Genomic DNA, 23,231 nt, shown 5'->3' with positions numbered 1-23,231 from the left:
TATAATTTCACGAGAATAGGGTGAAAAGCAGTAATACCCGAGCTGAAGCAGACTCTTCGAACTCGCGCGGTCAAACCTGACCTATTAGGTTTTATACCGTCTCAAAATTTTTGTTATTCTAAAACCTCATGACTTCCAGGTGAACCAGGCGCAGCAGCAGCTCAACATGCAGAAGCACATGGTGGCGCAGCAACAGCTGGCCCTCCAGCAGCAGATGATGACGCACCAGCAGCTCCAGGTCCCCGGACAGACGCTCTCCCCCCAGCACATCCGCACCCTACAGCAGCAGCAGTACCTCGCGCAGCAGGTCGGTGTGAAGTGCAGGTGTACGACAGCTGCTCCAGCACCCCTAGCACATGGTGGCCCAGCAACAGCTGGCCCTCCAGCAGCAGATGATGACGCACCAGCAGCTCCAGGTCCCCGGACAGACGCTCTCCCCCCAGCACATCCGCACCCTCCAGCAGCAGCAGTACCTCGCGCAGCAGGTCGGTGTGACGTGCAGGTGTATGACAGCTGCTCCAGCACCCCTAGCACATGGTGGCCCAGCAACAGCTGGCCCTCCAGCAGCAGATGATGACGCACCAGCAGCTCCAGGTCCCCGGACAGACGCTCTCCCCCCAGCACATCCGCACCCTCCAGCAGCAGCAGTACCTCGCGCAGCAGGTCGGTGTGACGTGCAGGTGTACGACAGCTGCTCCAGCACCAGCAGCATAGTATCTCGCGGCGAGATAGACTACCCATCTTTTTCTAACTAATCTCTTTTCTCAATAATTTTTAAATCAACGTTTAACCTGAATATTTTAAGTATTTGTAATTAAATATGTTCATTATATTTCAGGAGCTGCAACTACAATCGCAGCAGAACCTCCTCGACCAGCAGAACCTGGCGCTGTACGCGCAGAAGCAGCAGCTCATGGGGCAGCAACAGCTCAGGGTCGAGGAGATGCTGCGCGCGCAGAGGCCTATGTACCAGCGACAGGTAAAACCCTACTACTGTACCAGCGACGGGTAAAACCATACTACTGTACCAGCGACAGGTAAAACCATACTACTGTACCAGCGACAGGTAAAACCCTACTACTGCAACAGCTGCAAACTGCAGCCTTCGGCTCTACGTTGGACTTTGGCTTAAAATTACAATTATGGGGTTTCCAACCACCTTATCACGCTTTGGCAATAATCTTCCTCCTGTAGTACGGGCTTCGGCTTCTGACGAAGGCGCTCCGTGACATTTGACCTCGAAACTATAACACATTTGACACAATTAAAACTAAACAGTGTTTTTGTATTCCAGATGGTAAAATGGCGGTTCGATTGCCCCAATTCCTTGTCATTTTAGAACGAAAGTTGCGTAGTTTTAAAGATCTAAGCATACATAGGGGCATACATAGGGACAGACAGCGGGAACCGACTTTGTTTTATACTATGTAGTGATTAAGCAATTATTTTCATTTCCAGGGCTCCGAACAAAGCCAGATCAGCTCCGCGGACATGCACGATCAACTAGTCAACGAATACCAAAAACCCCTCCAAACGCAGATGTCCGTGGAGCAGTACAACCAGTACTTGGAGCTGCAGCAGATGCAGAAGCCCGAGGAGTACCACCAGGTGCACCAGCTGCAGGGCCAGTCGCTGCCCCACAATATGATGAACTTTAGGTAAGTTTCTGATATTGGCAGGGTCGCCATGTAGGACACAAATAAACTCGAGTATCGCGGCAAACAGTCATTCAGCAAGTGAGTTGGGAAGTAGGGAAAATCAGTAAACGAGTATTGCATACTATCAGTTTTTAAAAAAAGTTTGAGGGCAATTCAACCAGTATATGGCCCTGCAACGGCTGCAACAGATGCAGAAAGTTCGTAGGGAGTACCACCAGATACGTCAGGAGCAGGGGCAGTCGCTGCCTCACAATATGATGAACTTTAGGTAGGTCGTGATGGCGGGGTCGCCATGTGAGGTGGGGAGTAGGGAAACAAGTAAACTTAGCGCCACTTGCACTATCCCACTTACCTGGGGTTAACCGGTTAAACCTGGACTTCCCATGGTTACCAGTAGAATTTGACACTGGGTTACCGGTTTAACCGCTTAACCTCGGGTTAGTGGGATGTTGCAAGTGGTCCTTAATGTATAAAATATTACTCTTCACAACTACTTATTCAACTGAACGAAGTGAACAAGTGTATTTGTTAAATCGCCTGCTTGTTGACCGCCAAGTTATTGTATATCTAACGTACAGAAAGCCTATACATCTTGATTATCGTTTTATCTGAAGTTTTGGAATAAATAGTTAACTGTCTTTGCAGCCTCGCGGGCGACCGGCAGATATCTAGTCATGAAGGCACCCCGGTGCAGAATTACGCCACGAACCCGCTGCAGATGTACCAGCCCGCCCAGTCGCAGCCAGTCCACAACGTCATGCACTACCAGAACCAGAACCAGATGGAACAAGTGGAACAGGTGCCGCAGATGGCGCCCAGTGTGCCACAGTCGGTGCAATCTGTGCCACAAACGGTGCAGAGTTCTGTGCCACAGACGGTGCAGAGTTCAGTGCCACAGGTACGTCTCTTATATTTCCTTGAACTCCTATGTACAATAGCAAGCAAAGGTGCCCGCCCAGTCGCAGCCCATCCACAACGTGATGTACTACCAGAACCAGGTGGAACAAGTGGAACAAGTAGCGCAGATGGCGCCCAGTGTGCCACAGTCGGTGCAATCTGTGCCACAAACAGTGCAGAGTTCTGTGCCGCAGATGGTGCAGAGTTCAGTACCACAGGTACGTCTCTTATATTTCCTTGAACTCCTATGTACACTAGCAAGCATTGTAGGAATCCGCTGCAAATGTGCCCGCCCAGTCGCAGCCCATCCTCAACGTGATGCACTACCAGCACTAGAAACATTTAAATTGTACTTTCTTATCAGACCTATAATGAGTATCTAATCGCAAGTTATATTAGATATGTGCAAATTTCAATGAAAGTAAGCTATCTTTTTTATCACTCTAAATTTACAAGGTGTATTTTTATTTGACGTTCATAAGCGCATTGCAATATGCCTACTTGAATAAACTATCTTTTATCTCTATCTTATCTTTAACTTTTGCAGGAGCTGGCAATACCCAACTCGTTGGCTCAAGAGGCCCGCCCAGCGGTCTCCGAAGCGCCGCAAGCTTTGAACCTGCCCGAGCCGGAGAACGGATCGGGCAACGGCGGCAACAAGGAGCAGTTCCACACGCCGCTCACGGAGTTCCCCTCGGGAGCCACCCACGAGGCCGCCATACGCCAGCCTGACCTCGCCTCGGTGGATGAGAAGCAAGACGGCCAGGAAGGTGAGATGGTTGCTGTTTGACTATTGCTTTCTTGCCTTGGAGGATATAATCAAACGGAGACGCCATGTCTGTAATTTTCTGTACAAAACAGTCTGCCGATTTTTGCGGGGGAGGGGAACGTCAAATGTATGCGTAACGTAAAAATAGCCATGTCAGATAAACGTCAGTCCATACATTGTGTATGACCGTTGGCCGCCTATTTTCGACAGAGGGGAAAGCCTGTTAATGGCTACTCCGTTTAGTTGTATCCTCCAAGTTTCTTGCAGCTCAGAGGGGCTACCGCGAAAACAGAATTTCGCAAATTGCGGGCATTTTTCTCTGTCACACTAATTACGCCTTGATTGGAGTAAAAGAGAAAGATCCCCGCAATTTGAGAAATTCGGTTTTCGCGGTAGCCCCTCTGATTTTGGCCTCGCACGGAGGTGTGCCGCGTTCGGATGGTCAGAGTGTCTTCTCTATGTGCATACTGATTTTTAACACGTGACCATTTATTTAATTACTCAAACGGGTCTATCGCGGTATAGTTTCGTTGTTGTTGTCCAATGAAACTATATCGCGGTAGACCCTTTTGTGTAATTAAATATGTGTACAAAACGTGACCATTTGTTTCGTATCTGAACTGGTTTCTGAGCACTGCTCTTTTTTTTTTATTTATTAAAAATAGGTAAGCATTTGACCACAATCTCACCTGATGGTAAGTGCCGATGCAATCTAGGATGGAACATGCTTACCTAAAAGATGTCTATTCACTCTCGATTTAAAAAGATCCAAGTTATAGTGGATTGGGAATAGATTTGCAGGAAGTGAATTCCACTCCTTAGCCGTTCGCATGATAAAGCAGCCCTTTAAACTTGTATGAACGCTACCTTACTGGAAAGCCCAGCATGTAATCCCTTTGTCTCTCACTCAATTTTGTTTTATTTTGAGATAAATAAATAAATAAATAAATATTATAGGACATTCTTACACAGACTGACTAAGTCCCACAGTAAGCTCAAGAAGGCTTGTGTTGTGGGTACTCAGACAACGGTATATATAATATACAAATACATAAATACATAGAAAACACCCAAGACTCAGGAACAAATATCTGTGTTAATCACACAAATAAATGCCCTTACTAGGATTCGAACCCAGGACCGCGGCTTAACAGGCAGGGTCACTACCCACTAGGCCAGACCAGTCGTCAGAGATACTGCCTTATGGGAGCTACAGAATTAAAATCATCTTTTTTTTTATTCTTATTGTATAAAACGAAAGTTAACCCTTATAACTGTATTACAAAACAGCATAGCACTATCAATATCGAATGTTTGTTAATTCTTTTTTTTATTGGTAAAAGGTAAGCATTTGACCACAATCTCAATTCCAGCAGCCGCGGCGATCCCGTCTCCGATAACGGGCGACAAGAAGTCCCGCGGCTCGAAAAAGCGCTCGAGAGAGAAGGACAAGCTGCCCAAACTCACCGTGCTGGAGGTGATAAGATAAGATAAAGATAAAAGATAGTTTATTCAAGTAGGCATGTCGAGTTTCACATTTATTTTCAGACTTACATATACTTTCACTTTTTTCTATATATCTACTTTCACTTTTAATTAAATGCTTTCAAGTCGCATCGTCTTATATTGCGAGATCTATATGAATATGACACCGCGTCATTTTATAATAAAGAAAATAAGAAGCAAACAAAACCTCCCTCTTTCAAAGTCTCAGTATAATGTAGTAAAGTAAAATGTAGGCTCAGTACAAAATAGCTTATTATTATTAATTACAATGTTGTACTATGTGGTATAGCTTTAACGTGCTGACAGACGTCAAAGTAATAAAAATACATCAACAACAAAACAGCAAAAACTTTTGGGTGGTGGTTCCATAAATAAGTTAAAAAAACGTTGCCATATTATTAATCGACGTCTTCAACTTCAAATCCTAAAGTCTTATGAATGCGTGGCCAGGCGTGGCTCACTCCGCGATTTCGTCGCTTTGCTACAGGTAGCTAAAAGTACATCCGTTCCGCCCCAATTTTGGGGAAAGCCAAAAGCCGCGCGTGGCGCTGTCGCCACCTAGCGGCCATATCTGTGCTGATCGTAACAGACGCGTTTTGTTAAAGAGTACCTAGTACATAGAAGGTAGCATCCTATAGAAGTGGTCTACGCGTGCCTCCGTGAGGGACAAAACATATAAATTCGACCAATCATAGCGTCGCAATTTATTTGTTATGGTGGCAACAAATAGATTCGACCAATCATCCATACTAATTTATGGTGGGGAATAAAGAAAAATGTGAGACTGTGACAAAGACAAACAATAATAGCGCTTTCGCTCCTACTCCTACTGAAAGAGACATAAGACTATCCCGTTCTGTCAGTTATCCCCACCACTCATGCCCAATCCAGTTATACTAGATTCATGACCTAGTACTATTATTTATTCTGTGGCGTGGCTAACAATACCGATGTGTTCAGGTGAACGAGACGAACGTGGAGTGTCAGCTGGAGTCCAAGTCCAAGACGGTGACGTTCAAGTTCGACGTCACCGACGTCAACCCGGAGGAGATCGCCACCAATCTGGTGAGCACTGTAGGAATTTAGTAATCTATGGTACATTGAGAACCCTGGGTCTTCATGGGTCACATTTTATCCTAAACATAGTAGTAAAACATAAACAAAGATAAAAAATTTGAAGTAAACAATGAGTAATAATCGTGCTAATGGGGTTGGCCGGTCGAAGTATTTAGCAGATGGCGCCATCATAGCTTGCCCTGTCCTTCCCTAGAATTGTGCCAAATGTTTGCTTTTTTAATGCCCTTGGGAAACCTTTGGCAGGGGCCAACCCCCTTGAGATTATTTAATATTTTTATATCGCCTGAAGGGCCTGATATAAACTGTCACATATTCTTACGACGATGTGATATCGTACACGCGATGAAAAGTCAAAAACGATGGGAATTTGAGTTAATTGTCTTTTCGGAGTGCTGGAAGTTGAGGGATTAAAAAATTTAAAATCCTTGGTCTATTTGTGTATTTTTTTTTCAGGTGTCGAATAATCTGCTGCCGGAGTGGCAGGCGATGACGTTTATGGAGTCGATAAAGGACATCGTGCAGCAGCTGGTCGCCAACCCGGCCTGCACGCCCGTGCTCAACCCGCACCACTCCGCGCTCCGCCTGCAGCTTGATAAGGTACGGTTCAACCCGGCCTGCACGCCCGTGCTCAACCCGCACCACTCCGCGCTCCGCCTGCAGCTTGATAAGGTACGGTTCAACCCGGCCTGCACGCCCGTGCTCAACCCGCACCACTCCGCGCTCCGCCTGCAGCTAGATAAGGTACGGTTCAACCCGGCCTGCACGCCCGTGCTCAACCCGCACCACTCCGCGCTCCGCCTGCAGCTAGATAAGGTACGGTTCAACCCGGCCTGCACGCCCGTGCTCAACCCGCACCACTCCGCGCTCCGCCTGCAGCTAGATAAGGTACGGTTCAACCCGGCCTGCACGCCCGTGCTCAACCCGCACCACTCCGCGCTCCGCCTGCAGCTAGATAAGGTACGGTTCAACCCGGCCTGCACGCCCGTGCTCAACCCGCACCACTCCGCGCTCCGCCTGCAGCTAGATAAGGTACGGTTCAACCCGGCCTGCACGCCCGTGCTCAACCCGCACCACTCCGCGCTCCGCCTGCAGCTAGATAAGGTACGGTTCAAACTAGAGATGCCCCGAATAGTGGTTTTGGCCGAATACCGAATATTCGGTCCCTCTCTCGGCCGAATACCGAATATTCGGCGACCGAATATTCGGCATAACATGCGAACATTTTGAGTCACAATTATTATGAAAACTGATCGCTAACAAAGCTCAACGTTAGATGACGTTAGCTAAGATGTATTTTTGTTGAACAGTATTAATGAATAGAGTCAAACAAAACAGACTCATGATAAAAAAAAATGTTTTTTAATCAACAAATGCTCAAAAAAGGGTTTTCGTATTTAACAACTTTCCAAGAACACATTCTAAATTACTTACATAGTTTTTGGTTATTTTTATTGTGCAATTTTTATTTTTAAGTAGGTGCAACAGATATTCTGTATTCGGCCGAATAGTAGGCAACATTCGGCCGAATACCGAATATTCGGCAAATAGGCCGAATACCGAATAGTTGCCGAATATTCGTGGCATCTCTAGTTCAAACCCTCGTTACACTTGACACTCAACTAAACTCTTGTTACGTTTAGGATTCTGCTATCGCGACTGCGAGTGTATCTTACATGGGCGGCGCAAAGCAGCTTTAGGGGCCTTACCATGATGTCTTATTTCGATTCTGTTTAGAATCTAAACTGAATTGCTAAAGAACGGAGTTGCATAAGTCGCATACCTCCGTTTCTTAGCAATTCGGTTAAGTAAGGCCCCTTCACCCCTAGCACATGATTACCGCGATATACTGTCGCGCTAAGCATGTGCTAGCCCGGCTGGTCTGTTATGATACATCGATCATGTTTTTATTTTTATACCAAGTACTAAAATGTCAAATCGATTGGACAAATCGGCCCGATCGAACTTTTTTTATTTATGGGGTTTGAGAAACGAGATTTAGAACTTTTTATTAGGGTTCCGTACCCAAAGGGTAAAAACGGGACCCTATTACTAAGACTCCGCTGTTCGTCCGTCCGTCCGTCTGTCTGTCACCAGGCTGTATCTCACGAACCGTGATAGCTAGACAGTTGAAATTTTCACAGATGATGTATTTCTGTTGCCACTATAACAACAAATACTAAAAACAGAATAAAATAAAGATTTAAGTGGGGCTCCCATACAACAAACGTGATTTTTGACCGTTGTTAAGCAACGTCGGGCGGGGTCAGTACTTGGATGGGTGACCGTTTTTTTTGCTTGTTTTGCATTATTTTTTGTTGATGGTGCGGAACCCTCCGTGCGCGAGTCCGACTCGCACTTGGCCGGTTTTATTTGAATAGTTGATCATGTTTGGTACAGACTGACTACGACAGCGAGACGACGGAGCGCGAGGAGAACCTGACGGACTCGAACCAGGACAACTCGGAGTGCACCACGCCCACCGCCAGCGCCGACCACCTGCCCCTCGCCGACCTCGCGCTCGACCCGCCCCCGCCCGCCCCCGCCCCCGCCCCCGCCCCCGCCGAGCCGCACCACACCAGCCACGTAGACGACATCGCCAGGAAGATCAGCACCGCCTCCTCTATAGGTATGTCGTATGTTGACGGCTCTTACAAAAAGTTTTAAATTTAGTACCACCAGGCAGGGATCGGATACCGGTATTTTTTGTATGGGAACGAAAACGGTATTTTTTCGTTCTTTGCTAATTACTTCATTTCTAATTGGGCAATCTAATATTACGAAGTCGTAACGTAAAAACACGACTGAGTGCTACATTTCGAGTATAAAATAATTCGAAAAATATGGTTATTTCTATGTTTTTGCAAAAAACCGGTTCCAATCCCTGCCACCAGGGTCAGTAGTAACGACCTGCTCTCTCTCTCTCTTTCTGTGACAATTATTGCGCATAGATTAAGTTTTTGTAATTATAAACTTAAGTTTCTAACCTTACTCAGCAGCAATAGTTGCTAAGCGGGCGAGGTATTCAAAATTCCTTGACACGCTCTTATTCTCATGACAATAAAGTCACGTCAAGATCATTTTGAACACCTCGCCCGCTTGGGAACTATTGCGCTGACTGTACGTAACTGGCGCAATGAGTAGGATATTTGCAGAAGTCTTGTGAGCCAATCTCGATTAATGAGGCAAAAACAATGTGCACTAAAAGTTCACGTAATAGTCATTTTAATAGCCGTTAGTATTTCATAAAATTCATCTTCGCGTTGTCCCGGCATTTTGCCACGGCTCATGGGAGCCTGGGGTCCGCTTGGCAACTAATCCCAGTAATTGCCGTGGGCACTAGTTTTTATGAAAGCGACTGCCATCTGACCTTCCAACCCGGGGAAACTAGGCCCGTATTGGTATTAGTCCGGTTTCCTCACGATGTTTTCCTTCACCGAAAAGCGACTGGTAAATATCAAATGATATTTCGTACATGAGTTCCGAAAAACTCATCGGTACGAGCCGGGGTTCGAACCCGCGACCTCCGGATCGCAAGTCGCACGCTCTTACCGTTAGGCCACCGGCGCTTTTTTTTATGAAATTGTTTTTAAATTTAAATGTTCAAATTTATTTTGGAAAAAATACTAGCGAAACTGTTCATATCGGTGGAAAAACGAAAAAAAAAATCATACTTTTAATTGTAACATGAATGATTATTTCCTATTAACATGTATTTTCTCTAGGTTCCAATCAATCGGACGGCGGTTCGGCGGCGGCCGACCGCGCCGCCACAGAATCTCACCCGCCCCCTCCCCCGCCCCCCGGCGACAACAAGCCCGCCGCGCCGGCGCGCAAGATCTCCCGCTTCGTCGTCAGCCCCGTCGTGCCCCGCCCCGAGCCCGAGAAACCCGACCACAAGCTCTACTCCGACGTCGCTAGGGACCCCAAGCCGGAACTCAACGGGCTCGACAAGGACCCGCAGAAAGAATTCGTTCCTACGCACCAGTACTCCGTGCCGCAGCTTTCGCACGCGCCACAGACTTTAACAGATCATAGGCCCCAGGAATTGAGTAGCGCGTCGACTAGTAGCATACCCAATAGTATACCTAATGTACCCAGTAGTGTACCAGCGCCGGTGCAGACGATTCCCGCCGCTATGCCGACGATACAGAGTATTCCGCAAGCGCTGCCCGCGTTCCAGAACATCGGCCCGCTACTGAACACGCTGCAGCCGAATTTAACGACGCCGCTGCAGATCGCTACGGATACGCCGCTGCTGGGGCTGAGTCAAGTGAGTTGTTTATGTTTGTTATACAGTCAGCAGCAGAAGTTGCTAAGCGGGCGAGGTGTTTAAAATTACCTTGACACGCCCTTATTCTCTTAACAATAAAGTCGCGTCCAGATCATTTTGACACCCAGCCCGCTTAGCGACTTCTGCTACTGATGGTACATTGATTGCTAATACTACGAAAACCATCTTTGTCAGACACATAAACAATGAAACATAGTAAAATTATTAACCGTGTAAAATTGTATTAACATATTTCCTGCACCTGTAGAAAGTCCTAGATCGCTCGTCTTATTTGATCCATCTGGTGAAAATATTGGTCGTAATCGGGAGCTCGATTGGTAAAGAGCGGGGTTTGAATCTCGCATGAAACCGTAAATTATACCATTTTGTATTTAATTTTTAACTTGGAATTTCTTTAATTGACTCCTGCGGGCTCAGCACGGTTCCATATTTATCGACTATCACTATGCCCGTCACTTTCGCACTTTACATACTTGTTAAAACGTGACAGGCATGCTGACAAACGATAAAAATGCGACCGTGCTACTAAAGCTATTAGAGTTCTGTGATAAGTATATATAGTTATTAACTATTCGTCGCTGCAAAGTCGACGCAGATAGTAAAGCTTTGGATTCCTCCGAAAACGGTGCCGTCATATTACGGCCGCTATATAGCGTTGACTGACGTCACTAGAACGTTGTCTATGTAAACAAGATGGCGCGGTTTCCTAGACTTGATTGTCAACGTAACGTAAGATGACGGCCGTCATGACGGTGTCGATAGTTTCGTGAACGTTTTATTAGATAGCGGTGACGCCATTTTGAATAAATGACACGAGATTTGAATAAATGATTCCGTACTACGATTATTTTCCTCTTCTGATGATATTTCATCCTCCAAGTAAATTATAGATGATCAAGCAAATCTTGTCAGTAGGAAAAGGCGCGAAATTCAAATTTTCTATGGGACGTTATCCCATCGCACCTACATTTTTCAAATTTGCCGCTTTGACCTTGGTGGATGACGGTGTGTTATGACGCCGTGGTACTGTCCACATGTCGCCACCGTAAAGACGGCCGTCTTTTGCGGCCGCTATATGACGGCCGTCATATGTCGGCACCGTTTTCGGAGGAATCCAAAGCTTAACATGGTTCTATTTGTTCACGAGCAAGTTGATTCAGTATTTACCTGTATATCAGGTGGGCACGCCGATGGGCGGCGACCTCTGCCTGAACGCCGGCCTGAGCCAGCAGGAGCAGTTAACGAGCCGCCTGTCCTTCCCCGCGCAGCCGGTGGACGCGTACCCTAACGCCGAGAACATACAGCGGATGCTGCTCAAGCAGAACATCATGAAGTGAGTGTTAACTATTGTGTTACTTGCCAAACTCCACCTGAACGACTTTCACTGTGAGATGACCCCCGAAATCACGTTAAACATCTGCTAGTTTCATGAGTTTTTTTCTCTTTGTGTATCCAACAGTAAAAGTCGATATTGACCGAGTCGATATTATAAAGTACCCGCCCCGGCTTCGCACGGGTTAACAATTTTACATAAACCTTCCTCTTAAATCATCCTATCTATTTAAAAAAAACCGCATCAAATTCCGTTGCGTAGTTTTAAAGATCTAAGCATACAGACAGATAGACAGACAGGGAAGCGACTTTGTTTTATACTATGTAGTGATAGTGATACAAGAAATATTGCCGTGTTCCCATAGAATTTAACACTATACACGCACGTCAACCGGACTTAAGTCTTGACCTTCAGCTGACGCCAGACGCCACGATCACGTTCTCCATTAATGTTGCTGTGTCCCCACACTTGACACTACGCCTAATTGCGTCAACCAGAGCCCAAACCCTTACTGTGAAGTGCCTTGTTCCTGCAGCCAACAGCAGAACCTGTCGGGCCCGAACCTGCTGGGGCTGCTGAACCAGCCGCCCTACCCGCAGCCCGACCTCATGCTGCACAACTCGCTCCTCAACAACGCGCAGCCTGGTAACTACCTACTCCGTCTATGTAGCTACACTTGTGAACGATCTAGCATACGCTAGCTCTGTACATGGCTTACTCAATAGGATGCATGGGATCTGTCATCTTGTGACCTAAATCAGAATGAATCTAATTAAAAAAACAATCTTAATCTGAGTCAATCTGTGTAAGAATGTCCTATAATATGTATTTAATTAAGATAAAGAAGATTTAAGAGTCTTTTATAATAATAATCTAAATAAGAAAATGAGATTGACATTTTACACGACAAAAATGCAGCTTCTGTGCGAACGCTCCATCTTCCCTATTTGCATTCCAAATTCTATGACAATTTAAAAAAACGGACGGTAATTCGTTATATATTTGTAGCGTACAGCACAAGGGCTCCCTGTTTATACGAGTAGACACGACGTATATCAATTGTTATGTCAATTTGCAGATTTAGATCACTAGGTGGCAGACCCTTAACGCGCAAAAGCCAACAAACCGAGGATATCTCGACTCAAAATACAAGTTGTTGGTCCATGCTTGAATAAGTAATTATGCAGAGTAAACCTATTCTATGAAGTACGATTATTTTTGTGGAGAACATTTTGTAGTGCTCATGTCTATTTCTGTCAATAAATGGGTGGCTGTTATCTTTATCTATCGTTCTAGTTGTCATTTCACATGAGATGACGCTTTACTCATCCATTGAATGCATATTAAATCTATAGTCTCTGTAGCTTTATTAAGACGTATAATAATAAAAAGTATCCACAGATTGTAAGCAGTGTGTTTTCAATCTACAACTTTTCTGTGTCTCAACTTTTTCCGCATGAGTGTGATGATCGTGTTTATAGTTTTCAATCTACCCTCGAATCGACCTGACCACGTTAACAAGTAATCTTTTATAGTAATCTTAGAGCCAACCCACACTAGCGTATTTTGAGCGTCAGCGTCTAGTCAGCGTTCAACGTTGCGTCGAGCAGCGGCCATACAGTTGATTAGACACCAATGCTCGGGAGACGCTAGTGTGGGGTGGGCCTTAGAGCCTCTGCTAAGTCATAATTTATAATTTAGAACCCATTCACGTTAGTTATAACCACGATTGTCATAAACCTGATGTTTCCGTACCCTATGACCCAGCCCTCTGATGCCCTGTACCCTATTACTGTGTGTGGCACGTGAGTGACTAACCGCACGTTTGTCCAGCGTTGTCGCAGCGCCTGTCACCTTACCCCGCCTACCAGCCCATGCTCGCCACCGCCAACGACCTCTACGGTAAGTTCATATCACATATCTGCTCTATCCTCTCGCTAGATGGCATATTATAAGCATTAAATCAACTTAGCTCAATTTCATAGCGAGACTGCTCTATCAAACAAGTCCCTTCGCAAGGAAGTGCCGTGCGAATCAGTTGGTCGTGTGAAAACGCGCCTCGCCAGAGACTAAGCGCTCATTTAGACGGTGCGAGAACTCGCATGGGAGTTTCATTACATTGCGTCATTTGATCGGTGGGTTGAATTGATGTAACCTCAATGGTCCGCAATGTAACTAAAGTCGTATAATAAGAGTTCATGCGCCGTCTAAATGGCACGTTTTTACAGATCGAAATGCTTTTAGCTGTAATTTCCTTGCGAGGCGGCTGGCGATCTGTCTGGCGTGCGTTTGTAAAATAGTTTAGTTCTAGGGAATATACAATGACATTATTCGTCGTAAATCTTTGTCTAATAGATTTGCTCTTTTTATAAACTAAAATTAAAACTATTTTTTATAGTAATTTACTCGTGGTTTCTATAAGTAAATTCTTTAGTTGCTTCAGTTCAGTGTCATCAAACCTTCGTTTGATGTCCTAATCCTGCATGCTATTTTCTTCCTAAACAAGCTAAAAAACTTATATATCTGACATTATCTATGAAAATTGACCTTATTGTCGATGGCGCTTACGCCATTATTAAGGATGCTCCGATACAAATACAATGTCGCCTGACGCTGTGCGGCGTAAGCACCATCGACAATAAGGTCCCTTTTCATAGATAATGCCCCATATAATCAGGAATACGTGAAGCTATCAAGCCCCTGTATTTTGTGAAATCAACAGTTTTTTTGAGATGACATAAACATTGCAGCCCAACAGCAAGCCCTGCAGGCGGGCGGGCTGGCGGGGCTGGGGCTCGGGGCTCCGCTGCTGCCGCCGCTCGCGCTCAACCAGAACCTCATGGCGCAGAACCGGCAGAACCTGGGTGTGTACTATTGGGCAGCTAAGTTTTGCTACAGCTGGGTTGGGCTGTTTGTTTAAGGCATTCCAGGGTTTTATCATACTCAGATCCTGACTTTATGTAAAGGCCCATTTTCTGAACCCATTTTTAATTTTATCATGTAAAAATTACTGCACATGCCTTAAGGAAGCCAAATTTAGCCATGTCTAAAGAGGTCTTTACTATTTGAAACCGTAATGACATGCTTGGATTAATATAACTTACACAAAAGAACTTAAGATTTTCCTTGACCCCTTAGAATATTCAACAAATAAAACTGCTTTTAAATAACGAAACCGAATAGTGCCAAAAGTTTAATGTGACGATTTAATGACCCTCGTCTAATCTTATCGTGTTTAACAGGTCTAGCAGGCCAGAACCTGGGCCTGGGCGGTCAGAACTTAGGCCTCGGAGGGCCCGGTCTCGGCCTCAGCGGTGCCGGCCTCGGCCTCGTGGCGCCACTCAACACCCTGCAGCGGGCACGCGCCTGCTCCGCGCAGCGCAGAATCCAGGAGGATTTGCAAGGTGGGTGTACGTACATACACCAGTCTGCCTACTGTTCTACTAATACTACTGTCTTAACATCTTGAGCCATAGACAATATTAGAACCTAAGAAGTACCAGTAACTTTTCTTCCGATGTGATATCGCATCGGACTCGAGGGGTTCATTTTGGACTACGAGCCAGCAACACACTTTTATGAGCAAGATCCTCGTAAAATGATTAAGGCTGATGTATCATGATGCTTCGTGAATGTCAGCTGATGCTCCGTTCGCCTAATTGTGTTATTTGACATAAAAAAATACAGTTTTTTTTACATTGAATAATTTTAGTCACTCGCGCCACATGTCTCCTCTCTTTCTTTCTTTAATGAGTCGAAACCGTAAAATTATTCAATGTTAGTTATGTCTCACAACAGTTTAAATTCGATTGTTTTTTCAACTCCTCCTAAGGCCCAAGGTCCTACCTATAGTACCTATTCAGTTCGATGTAATTTAAACCATGTTCAATTGGAACAGAGTCGCTTTTGCTTTGTTTTGTTCAATTTTCAAACTACGCTAAATCAACTCTATTTCCTACAATTTAGGTTCAAATTTCAGTGGCAAAATTTGAATGTTTCGTTTGTATGGCTGGGCTTTAGGACGATAAGTAATTTTGCATACGAGTTACAAGGGTTACTTGTGTGTGTGTGTGCAGGTCTGGCGGCGGGGTCGCAGGGCTCGTCGCAGCCGAGCACGCCCAACAAGCCGCACTCGTACAGCGAGTACATGATGACGCTGCAGCACAAGCTCGCCTCCATCTCCAACAGCGTGAGTATCGCTGTTAGTATTTACTATACTTGTTCTACAAAGGATTAAGGTAATGGACCTGTACTTCTGCTTATAGTTCGTTTTATTTAGCACTAGCGACTCGCCCAGGCTGCGCACGGGTTAACAAATCAATACATATTATAAAACAAAGTCACACGAACGAAAAAAAATTAACTGAAGTTTGTTAAGTTTGATGAATAAGGGGGTTACGTTTTAAAATGTATAGTGTATAAGGTGTCTGTGTATTCGTCAGGGCCCGGTGTCTCCCCAGTCCCCCGTCGAGTACAGTCCGGCGCTGTCGCCCACGCACCGCATGCAACAGCCGCATAAGGTACCTAACTATACTCTAAGTGTAAGGCCTGAGTGGACGCTCGGAGCGGAGCGTTCGGCGGGGCGTGCAGCGTGGCTGTGGGCTCACGCGTGATGTGAGCAGCGTGCACTAAGGCCGCTCCTATACGCTTGCATTTGTTTAACATGCACGCCGTCTATGTATTTTTTTTTCTATGATGGAATGCCATACATCAGTTTTGGTACCAAAAAGACTATTAATTTCAGTGTCTACATAGCATCGAGTAGCGGAACTATCAGTACTGCTAGTTGACAATAGATGTAGCAGCACCGACCGGAAAGTCATATGTTGTTGAGCATATATGGAGTGAGCACTCTTGTCTTACTATATTTCTCTATGATATACTGTAGTAATTGGTTGTTGTTGGTGTTGTGCAGGTGGACGCGACGACGGGGGCGGAGGCGCACAAGCGGCACGTGGCGGGGCTCGCGCAGCTCGACCACGAGCTCAGCAAGATCTCGCTGCACTACAAGCAGCCGCCACCCAAGGTACTACTATCTCATAGTCTTATTTTTGTTTCTATTCACTGTTGTTTTGTTATTGTTACTTAGCAAACCAGTAGGGAAGAGCGGTGTCGCTTGACGCAGGTATCTTGTATACTTAAAAATTACACCAACCTGCGTATATATAAATATCCACTTATAACTTACCACTTATAACTATCCACGAGGAAAAAAAAACTTGAATAAACTTATTTTAGGAAAATAATAATTAACTCACCTGCATATTGTTAAGCTCACAGAACATATTAAAGACGTTAGAATGGCTATCGCGCGCAGTTAGTATCGGAACCGGTGTCGCCGCTCGTTCCTCTCCACATTTACTAACACTCGCGCAACGGTAGTAAAAACTAGTTAGCGCCTTGTGTGCGTGGTGAATGGATACGCCTCCTTTAGACAGATTTGATGTCTGGCTTCTTAATCTGAACGTTATTGTGGCGCAAAAAGACATGTTTACTTCGTTTTTTGGTCAGCGCGGGCGAGTAGCTTGCGAGCGTTTGCTCAAAACCGCGGCAACACGTACCCTGCTCGCATCGCCATTCTAACCTTATTACTTGTTCTGTGGTTAAGACGAAACAGGAGCTGAGATTTCAATATTTTAGGTAAATATACCCGTCTCGCTAACGGAAGCGGCTCCTAAAACTAGTGCGATAAGGACAAGGCGAAAAATCCTGCGTAAAAATCTCAAAAATCGAGGTATCGTACTCGACTGTTTCCTCCTCCAAAACTTAACCAATCGTAACCAAATTTGGAAATCTAAATGATTATGAAATTATCTGTGTCGGACCGTTTTGCTTTTTTGGCTAATTGATATCAGTTTTGAATACCACGCCTCTCATTGCGGCATAGTCAATTAGGCCATTTTGGCCATTTTTGAAGGGCGCTAGAGCCTTAAAAAACAAAAAAATAAAAAAAAGCAAAACGGTCCGACACAGATATTAACAATATTAATCCGTGTTGAAAAAATCATTGCTCTAGCTTCAAAACCCACGGAGGAAACAGTTGAGTACGTTTGTATGGAGAAATGACCACTCCTGTTGGCTCTTAAGCTATTAAGTTACTTAATAAAACATTTTTTATTTTTTTACTTCTCTTTAATTCTTGGGCAAAATGACGGCAAACTTGAAAGGCGATATTTTTAGCTGAAAGTTGTTTAGTTTGTTTTCAAGATATATCTATTTAATGTATACTCTGGCACAGCCACTTCGCCAGTGGAAAACGGCGGCCAATTTCAAAAATGTAGACGCAAAGGGTTGAACTCCCATGAACAATTTGAATTTCGCATCTTTTTCTACTGACAAGTTGGGTGTGTTTGAGTTCTCACCGACACGAATGGCGAGTTTATAGGAATATGTAACATGTGTATTTGTGTTTGTCTGTGATATTAAAACACCCAAACATATTAACCCAATTGAGTGGTTTTTTATGTAAATGTATTCTGGTTTATAATACAAGGTTACTCTGCAGGACGTGTTGCCGGAGCATGGCGGCGACAGTGCCTCGCTGCTCGCGGCCGCGGCCTACGACGGTAACTACTCTTTGTTTTTTTGTAAACTACTCAATTTGTGGTTGTTAACTTTTCAATATTTTTGTGCTCTGCTATGGAGAGTTTGTTCTAAGTTTAAAATTATTTCAAGCAATCAATGTAAGGAAAAAAATAAAATTTAGAATTGTTGTTTTATCTTCTCAGGCTTTTGACTTTTTATACTTATGGTATCAAACTCGTGGGCTTTTGAGGTAACTTCTGCTGACGCGATAAGGTTTAAGCCTAAGAAGGAATAAAGTTCCCATCCCACAATGATTTTGAACTTTATATTATAGTGATAGGGTCCAATTTTAAGTAACTTCCGACGCCCTTATGCCCTTTAAAGGGCTAAAGTATTTGTTTAACCGCGTAGTAAGGTTGTGTGTCCGCGCGCAGGCGGCGGCGCGCTGGCGGCGGGCTGGCCGCGGGGCCGCGTGGCGCGCGCGCAGCCCTGCGCGCCCTACCAGCTGTGCCGCTTGCTGCAGCACGGTGAGACATAACCTAACCTCTGTCTTATACCTTAACGCTCTAGGTTACCTAAGTTTCTGTAGTTGGCGCTAAAATATGGTTATTTCCATGGTTTATTAACAACATTTAGAAAATTCGAGTTGTCGCATATTCACGTAAAATATTGCGAAAATAAGATTAGGTACGCCATTATGCTGATTTTTATATATGTGACGTTCCACGGCAAAAGGTACCTTATGGTACTTGGCGCTTACGACGCATAGCGCCGCAATAATAATAGCGCGCGGCGGCGTAGCGGCGTTAATAATAGCGTAAGCGCCAACGGCCATAAGGTATCTTTATCCGTGGGACGTCACATATTATGTTTTTAATACGTTCTTTTTGTGACACAATTTTTCCACGCCTCGCAATTTACATCTTTCGCGCACCAATAAGTGCGAACGATATAAGACTCGAACACGAGCGATCTTAATTATATCAATACTAGATTTTATATCGCTTCATATCGAACGCTATGCTCTAACAGGGTACCGTGTACCGACTTTGTAATGTTTTAATACCATCCTACGTAAACATGAACATGGACGCAATAAAGATATTACGAATGCTCTGAAATTTTAGGCATCGATGTATTTAACAAAAAAACACGTACAAAAATGTAATAATACAGTACTTCCAGCGAAAGACAACCTGAGTCGCGGCTCGTTCACCGGCACGGAGGAGGGCGACGCGGGCTCGCTGTGCTCGGAGACGGCGGCGGAGGCCGACGGGGAGGCCGAGGCCGACGCGGAGGCCGACACGTACGTGGTGACCGGCGGCCTGCGCGCGCGCACCGTGCGCCTCGAGGACGCGCTCGCCGGGACCACGGTCACCGTCATCGACCCTAGTCACCAGGTGCGCACCGTACCGGCCAGGCCGAGGAACCGGTATTTTATTTTAAACACCGAAATGGCCCAATATTTTCAATTATTTTATGCTCTACGTAGGACTGAATCATTTATTTAGGTCCCGACTTTGTATTAATAAATTGTCCCAATAAAAATGAAATAATAAACCAAAGAACATAATAATACCGGTATTGGAGCAAATACCGGTTTCCGATCCCCGGTACTGGTTTCTGGAGCTTACGTGACGTCCTCGGCGATGGCCGATCTTGATGCGAACGCGCGTTAAAATACCGTGAAAAAAACCATTGAATCACGATCAGTAGAGTCGACAATGGGTCATACATTGTTCGTGTCACTTTGCCGCCTCACATTTCTTCTCGTCCTCGTCAAAATCGCTCACGAGGACCGTGGTCACGTGGTTGCGTACAACGCAACCTTAAATGTCAGCTTCCTTCATGTTTTATACAGAACTTTGAAACGCAGTGATTTCAGTATTTAAGCCTTTATGGGTATCTGACTTGTATTTATCCGCCCTAGACCGTGGAGTCCCACGGGGCGTGCTTGGGCGCGGACGGCGACCGCAGCTACCTGGTGCTGGACCCGCTGCGCGGGCTCACGGCCGCCGTGCTGGCCCGCACGCTGGCGCTGGAGCTGGACCCGGCGTGCGCGCCGCCGCGGCCCCGGCCCGCCAGCCCGCCGCCGCCGGCCGGGGTCTCCGCCAGCGAGGAGCTCGCCAAGTGGAGGAGCGGGGAATACGGTACGTCGTCTATAGTGGCCATAGAGAAAAAAATACATAGAGTGCTCAATCCATACATCAGTTTTACTACCAAAAAGACTATTAGCATCTAACATCGAGTAGCGGAACTATCAGTACTGCTACTTGACAATAGATGTCGCCACCGACCGGAAAGTCTTATGCTGTTGAGATAAGACTTTCCGGTCGGTGCTACATCTATTGTCAAGTAGCAGTACTGATAGTTCCGCTACTCGATGCTAGATGTAGACACTGAAATTAATAGTCTGAACTGATGTATGGAATGAGCACTCTATGTATTTTTTTCTCTATGATAGTGGCCGACCGCATGTTGGCGCTCTATCGTGACTTCGCTTTGAACCAAACTGGTGTGTTAATTTGGTCGATCAACTATTTCTTGTTGTTATTCTGTCCCATCAGCGAGGAGACAATAGTAGCATAGATTGTTAGAAGAACTGCTGTACCATGTTCTACTAACATGCTCAGTAGATGTCCCATTATGGAAAGGTTTTATAACTACCATAAAATGCAAGTTTGGTTCGTTTAGATACGAAAAACCTAGAATTTTAAGAGTGACTCAGGAGACCATAACCGTAGCAACGTGTGACAAGAAAAAGTTGATTAACCCAATTAGTTTCGCCAGACGACGAATAAACGTGTCTTGGAACGGCTCAGTAAATATCTAGAACTGATATTTTTTTAACCCTTGAAAGCGTTAAGTTATCGACCGACAACTGTGGGTCATCCTATAGTCGCCTAGCTCCGTAATCAATAATTTGTAGCCCATGTTGTAGCAAAAGTTGTCTCCCTTTTAAGTAATTCTTCACCTCGTTTTCTTCCAAACTTCCTGGCTGAATTGTAAAATTGTATTGATGAATGATTTATGTAAAGCTTTGGATTCCTCCGAAAACGGTGCCGTCATATAACGGCCGTCATATAGCGGCAGCAAAAGACGGCCGTCTTTACGGTGGCGACATATGGAAAGTACCACGGCGTCATAACACACCGTCATCCACCAAGGTCAAAGCGGCAAATTTGAAAAATGTAGACGCAATGGGATAACATCCCATAGAAAATTAGAATTTCGCGCCTTTTCCTACTGACAAGATTTGCTCGATCATCTATAATTTACTCGGAGGATGAAATATCATCAGAAGAGGAAAATAATCGTAGTACGGAATCATTTATTCAAATCTCGTGTCATTTATTCAAAATGGCGTCACCGCTATCTAATAAAACGTTCACGAAACTATCGACAAGGTCATGACGGCCGTCATCTTACGTCACGTTGACAATCAACGTAACGTAACGCCGTCTAGGAAACCGCGCCATCTTGTTTACATAGACAACGTTCTAGTGACGTCAGTCAACGCTATGTAGCGGCCGTAATATGACGGCACCGTTTTCGGAGGAATCCAAAGCTCAAGTAATGTGTAGGTTGGCCTTGGGCGGAAGGCAGCACGCTGGAGGCGGGGCCGTGCTGGGCCCGTGCGCAGGCGCGGGAGGCGCGCGTGGCGGCGCGGCGCGGGGAGCTCGCCGCCGACCTGCTCGTGCGGGAGGCGCTCACCGACCGCGGTACGAACTGCCGTTATCACCACTACATTGAAACGTACCACCCCAGAATCATACATTATAGGAAACTAGAGGAAGCGATACGAACTACACGCGCACTCTCTTTCACGAGCCAGCTGTTGTTATTGTAATGTCCATAGTTTTGGGTTGTTGATCTTGGCTACAACTTTGAAAAAACAGCTGCTGTATATCGTGACCCGATCTTAGACTTGATCCTTTTTAGGGTTCCGTACCCGAAGGGTAAAAACGGGACCCTATTACTAAGGCTCCGCTGTCCGTCCGTCCGTCTGTCACCAGGCTGTATCTCACGAACCGTGATAGCTAGACGGTTGAAATTTTCACAGATGATGTATTTCTGTTGCCGCTATAACAACAAATACTAAAATAAAGATTTAAGTGGGGCTCCCATACAACAAACGTGATTTTTGACCGAAGTTAAGCAACGTCGGGCGGAGTCAGTACTTGGATGGGTGACCGTTTTTTTGCTTGTTTTGCTCTATTTTTTGTTGATGGTGCGGAACCCTCCGTGCGCGAGTCCGACTCGCACTTGGCCGGTTTTTTGGTATGGCTATCATTTCATGAAACGATTGGTTGGCCACATCACGAAAAACCGGCCAAGTGCGAATCGGACTCGCGCACGGAAGGTTCCGCACCATCAACAAAAAATAGAGCAAAACAAGCAAAAAAACGGTCACCCGTGAGATACAGCCTGGTGACAGACGGACGGACGGACGGACGGACGGACGGACGGACAGCGGAGTCTTAGTAATAGGGTCCCGTTTTTACCCTTTGGGTACGGGACCCTAAAAACTCAAACCTAACTTGTTCTCTATTTTATATTGATTTAAGTATTTTGTTTGTAAATAGATACATTTTCTTCCTATGATTTGTGAATACCATGTGTGTTTGTTTGTTGCAGCGCTGTGCCGGCAGGTGGTGCTGCTGGCGCTGCGGCCGGCGGCGGGCTCGTTATGACCTGTGTAGCGATTCACACTGTACCTTATATTTATTACGCTGTAACATATACATAATCTATATCATTACTCGTAAATTAAATATTCATATGTGATATCTACCACGGCGTTTTATTTTACAGCTTGGCTCAAAAATACATTAACAAGTTTTTTTCACTGCGTCATATAATTTTAACATGCGTTTATGTCGATACATAAACGCATGTTAAAATTATATGACGCAGTGAAAAAAACTTGTTAAAGTATTTTTAACTTCGATAAGTTAGAATAAATTCAAGATAATTTGTTTTGTTTTAATTTAATGCATGGCCACTTTATGATTGGGTTAACTCATGTGCCCATGCACATTTACAGCATTTGTTTAAGCCGCCCTCGCTACGCTCAAGATTTCAAATTAGAATTAAAATCTTCCTTGTAAGTATCTAAATCAGCACTCGCAGCAAAAACTTTGCTCCCTTGTGACACAAAAACATAATCCAATC

The 23,231-nt window shown here is 45.2% G+C and overlaps 1 protein-coding gene across 1 annotated transcript in view; it reads left to right on the top strand.

The window, feature by feature from the left end:
- LOC134658490 (serine/threonine-protein kinase WNK1) overlaps positions 1-22,850 on the top strand; it is a 62,922-nt gene extending 40,072 nt beyond the window's left edge. The window contains exons 21-46 of the mRNA XM_063514176.1: positions 140-307; positions 839-979; positions 1,459-1,658; positions 1,726-1,736; positions 1,806-1,926; positions 2,304-2,556; positions 3,103-3,325; positions 4,698-4,801; positions 5,791-5,895; positions 6,361-6,504; positions 8,305-8,533; positions 9,630-10,177; positions 11,377-11,531; positions 12,067-12,176; positions 13,365-13,433; positions 14,282-14,395; positions 14,774-14,935; positions 15,608-15,720; positions 15,974-16,051; positions 16,447-16,557; positions 18,037-18,097; positions 18,491-18,583; positions 19,242-19,456; positions 19,987-20,206; positions 21,641-21,778; positions 22,695-22,850. Of these exons, the coding sequence (XP_063370246.1) occupies positions 140-307; positions 839-979; positions 1,459-1,658; positions 1,726-1,736; positions 1,806-1,926; positions 2,304-2,556; positions 3,103-3,325; positions 4,698-4,801; positions 5,791-5,895; positions 6,361-6,504; positions 8,305-8,533; positions 9,630-10,177; positions 11,377-11,531; positions 12,067-12,176; positions 13,365-13,433; positions 14,282-14,395; positions 14,774-14,935; positions 15,608-15,720; positions 15,974-16,051; positions 16,447-16,557; positions 18,037-18,097; positions 18,491-18,583; positions 19,242-19,456; positions 19,987-20,206; positions 21,641-21,778; positions 22,695-22,750 (3,942 nt within the window). The 3' untranslated portion in view covers positions 22,751-22,850. The remainder of the gene's footprint in view (positions 1-139; positions 308-838; positions 980-1,458; positions 1,659-1,725; positions 1,737-1,805; positions 1,927-2,303; positions 2,557-3,102; positions 3,326-4,697; positions 4,802-5,790; positions 5,896-6,360; positions 6,505-8,304; positions 8,534-9,629; positions 10,178-11,376; positions 11,532-12,066; positions 12,177-13,364; positions 13,434-14,281; positions 14,396-14,773; positions 14,936-15,607; positions 15,721-15,973; positions 16,052-16,446; positions 16,558-18,036; positions 18,098-18,490; positions 18,584-19,241; positions 19,457-19,986; positions 20,207-21,640; positions 21,779-22,694) is intronic.
- The last annotated feature ends 381 nt before the right edge of the window (positions 22,851-23,231 follow it).

This window comes from Cydia amplana, chromosome 22 (genome assembly GCF_948474715.1).
Source record: "Cydia amplana chromosome 22, ilCydAmpl1.1, whole genome shotgun sequence".
Classification (NCBI taxonomy): Eukaryota; Metazoa; Arthropoda; class Insecta; order Lepidoptera; family Tortricidae; genus Cydia; species Cydia amplana.
Note: the sequence above shows the minus strand (reverse complement) of the source record. Positions and strands in the feature narration are given on the sequence as shown.